Consider the following 3,751-nt stretch of genomic DNA (forward strand, 5'->3'; position numbering starts at 1 on the left):
AAGCATCTGATGTCATCCGAAAGTTGGTTCCACAGCTGAGCCGCATAGCAGCTAAAAGCTGCTTTACCATGTTTAGTAACAACAGCTTCAGGGAGACCCATGCAGCAACTGCTCCGCTGAGCTCCTGCTACCCTGCTACAACGGCTGTGCTGAGCCCCAAGACCCATGCAGCAAAAGCTACACCGAGCTCCAGGACCCATGAAACGATGGCTTCGCTGAGCCCCAAGAACCATGCAGCAACAACTACTCTGAGCCCCAAGACCCATGAAACGATGGCTTCGCTGAGCCCCAAGACCCATGCAACGACTGCTTTGCTCAGCCCCAAGAACCATGCAGCAACAACTACGCCGAGCCCCAGGACCCATGCAACGTCGGCTCCACCAAGCCCCAAGACCTGTGCAACAGCAGCTACGCTGAGCCCCAAGACCCATGAAATGACGGCTTCGCTGAGCCCCAGAACCATGCAGCAACTACGCCGAGCTCCAGGACCCATGCAGCAGCAGCTACGCTGAGCCTCAAGATCCGTTCAATGACGCCTCTGCAGAGCCCGAAGCCTCAGGCAGCAACAGCTCCACTGAGTCCCAGCTCCGCCAAGGTTCAGGACCCATCTAATGACTGCTCCGCTGAGCCCCAAGACCATGCAGCAACGTCTCAGCTGAACCCCGAGACCCTAGTTCGGATGAACTAGTCCGAACTAGTTACGCATCCTCCTTACACTGGGGGGTGCAAGCGGCCATCGCTCTATCGCGATCTCCGCTTCAGGCATTCCATGACCACGGCCAGCTACCATGCCAAACACGCGCTTAGCTTATACACTCAGTATAGCAATCATGCCGACGGGCGAACTAGTGAAATGTAATCAAAGACTATCATCAAATGGAGTCACATATTTCAGCCTGTGTGTGTGTGTGTGTGTGTGTGTGGTATGTGTGTGTGTGTGTGTGTGTGTGTGTGTGTGTGTGTAGGTGTGCATGCAATGAACCCTGCCTTACATTCACTCTGGGTGTCGGAACTCTCTGCCTGTGTGGGTGGATGACAAGCTCCTCAGAGTCATATTCTCACTTTCACTCTCTCTGACCTCCTTTCTTTCTTTCTTTCTTTCTTTCTTTCTTTCTTTATTTCTATCTATTCTATTCCAGCTGATTCTTTTTCTTGTTCTGATCTTGTACAATATCTTGTGTCGCCATACATTTCTCTCGTAACGTTTCAGTTTTGCGCACACATTGGCTGCAGGTTATTTCAAAAGTTGTGATGTGATCACATATACATCACATATACATATATAAACACTGCTCTGTGGGATACTGTCATGGCCACATATGAACAAACTGCCCTGCAAGATGCTGTCATGGCCTCATATATAAACACACTGCCTGCAGGATTCTGTCATGGCCACATATATAAACAAACTGCCCTGCAGGATTCTGTCATGGCCACACATATACACATATATAAACACACTGGTCTGCAGGTTACTGCCTTTGCCTTATTATATTTAGGACTGGTTTTGTAATGTACAGTAGTTTGTAGCAATTGAAGTTTCTGTGCTTTGATTATGATTAATTTAATCTATCAATCTTTTTTCAAATCTGTGATATTCTTGCCATATTTCTCTAGTTGTCGATTCTGTTTGTGTTTGAAACAGAACATCTGGTGTTTCTGTACAGTTTAAACACAGTCCAAACTGTGCAAATGCGAAGCGAGATTTGTTCAGCCAAAACCAGGCAATACGCTAGCCACGATATCAGCATGATTCCCCATGAGCACGGGGTAGTGAGCTTACACATCAACTGCCTTTCTAGAATGGAGAAGTGTGATGTAGTAGCCAGACTGAGGAGCCTTCATGGCCTCCGCTGGACATGTGAGATCTATGCATCTATCCACAGAGTTCAGTAGGGCTGTCTAATTTCATTTGAGTTTCAGGGTTCACTAATCTCTTTCTTTTTACATTTTCTTTTCTTTTCTGTCACTCTATGTATGAAGGTAAAGAGGTAGGTCACTTGCAAAAAGCTTCATTTCAAGCCTTAACCATGTCTCGCTCTCTCGCTCTCTCTCTCTCTCTCTCCCTGTAGGAAAGAGGGAAACATGCTCTCCACTCTACTTGTGTTGTTGCTGATGTCTGTTGCTGCGGGCCACAGTGTGAAGTTGTTGTCCAAACGAGACTCCGGTGAGTGACCAGTGACCAGTGCCCGTGATCCACTTCCTGTGATCTGTTTCCTGTGATGTACTTCATGTAGGGAACTTTATGTGATCTACTTCCTGTGGGCTACTGCCTGCAATCTACTTCCTTAGTTGATTACTTCAGGGTTGGCTTCTCATTCCGTTCTGATAAGACGTAATACAGTGTTGAGATTATATGGACTTTATAAACTCATAAATTGAGATTATATGGACTCTATAAGAGCAGAGTTGAGATTATATGGACTTTATAAACTCGTAGTTGAGATTATATGGACTTTAGAAACTGTGCATGCACATGTGTGTGTGTGTGTGTGTGTGTGTGTGTGTGTGTGTGTGTGTGTGTGAGTGTGTGTGAGTGTGTGTGTGTGTGCACTGCACCCGTGCATGTGTGTGTGTGAGTGTTTGTGTGCGTGCGCGCGTGGCGCGCGAGTATGTTTGTGTGCTGTCCGTCTTGACCTCATGCAAATAAGGTGTCTGGTCTGGCTGAGGTGTTCTCCTGTTCACAGAAAGGTGAAATAAAATCACACGCTCTGATTGGCTGGTGTGTGCTGTGTTGAAAGGGCTTCATGCTCTGATTGGCTCTTCTACTGAAGGAATAAGAAGGGGTTTGAGGTGCTCTCTCTCTTGCTGTGTGTGTGTGTGTGTGTGTGTGTGTGTGTGTGTGTGTGTTTCGTTTTTTCTTTGTTTTGTTGTTTTTTTGCAGTTGTTCCTGAGAATCTCACGCTCTGATTGTCTCCGGTGAATTGGGGGAGAACTGAATGCATCCTCTGTGTCTGAGTGTGTGTGTCTGTGTGTGCATTTGTTTATGAGCTCTGTGTGTGTGTGTGTGTGTGTGTGTGTGTGCATGTGCAGGTGTGAGTGGAGGTGCCTTTGTTTTGTGTGTGTATGTGTGTGTGTGTGTGGGTGTGTGGGGGTGCTGTCTGTGCAATGTGTTCTAGTGTGTGTGCAATGTCCTGTCTTTTTGCTTTGGAATGTGTACTTGTGTGAGGAAAGACTTACAGTTGTGTGAATGTGTGCATTTGTTTATGAGTGTGTGTGTGTGTGTGTGTGTGTGTGTGTGTGTGTGTGTGTGTGTGTGTGTGTGTGTGTGTGTGAGAGAGAGAGAGTGAGAGAGGGAGTGTGTGTGTGTACTCGTGTGTGTGTGTGTGTGAGAAAGAGAGAGTTTGTGAGTGTGTGTGTATGTGTGAGAGAGAGAGAGAGTGTGTGTGTGTACTCGTGTGTGTGTGAGAGAGAGTTTGTGTGTGTGTGTGTGTGTGTGTGTGTGTGTGAGAGAGAGAGAGTGTGTGTGTGTGTTTTCGTGTGCGTGTGTGACTCACTCAGATCAAAATAATTTGTTTTGGCTGTGGGGAATGGAGATGCTGTTATAGCAGGTCCACATCCAGACCGAAATCTGGTGTGTGTGTGTGTGTGTGAGAGAGAGAATGAGGGAGAGAGTGTGTGAGTGTGTGTGTGCACGTGCAGGCTGATTATGTGAATCTCAGACATATTCTTTCAGACAGCTAGTTGTTCACTTTCCCTCTAAGCTGGCAGAGACCAAGATTAATGAAGTATATTCAGCTGTAAGGTGTGT

At 46.8% G+C, this 3,751-nt stretch overlaps 3 protein-coding genes across 7 annotated transcripts in view; 1 reads left to right on the plus strand and 2 right to left on the minus strand.

Annotated features, from left to right (window-relative positions):
• LOC121690338 (zinc-binding protein A33-like) overlaps window positions 1-3,751 on the minus strand; it is a 698,440-nt gene that overhangs the window by 206,867 nt on the left and 487,822 nt on the right. The gene's annotated exons all lie outside the window — the stretch shown is intronic.
• The window catches only part of LOC121690097, a 790,202-nt gene that overhangs the window by 173,970 nt on the left and 612,481 nt on the right, over window positions 1-3,751 (minus strand). The window lies entirely within an intron of this gene.
• The window catches only part of il1rapl1a (interleukin 1 receptor accessory protein-like 1a), a 77,355-nt gene that overhangs the window by 5,962 nt on the left and 67,642 nt on the right, over window positions 1-3,751 (plus strand). For both annotated transcript variants that reach the window (XM_042070645.1, XM_042070653.1), the window contains exon 2: window positions 2,073-2,167. In XM_042070645.1, the coding sequence (XP_041926579.1) occupies window positions 2,086-2,167 (82 nt within the window). In that variant the 5' untranslated portion in view covers window positions 2,073-2,085. The remainder of the gene's footprint in view (window positions 1-2,072; window positions 2,168-3,751) is intronic.

The sequence above is a fragment of the Alosa sapidissima genome, chromosome 2 (assembly GCF_018492685.1).
Source record: "Alosa sapidissima isolate fAloSap1 chromosome 2, fAloSap1.pri, whole genome shotgun sequence".
NCBI classification, from domain to species: Eukaryota; Metazoa; Chordata; class Actinopteri; order Clupeiformes; family Clupeidae; genus Alosa; species Alosa sapidissima.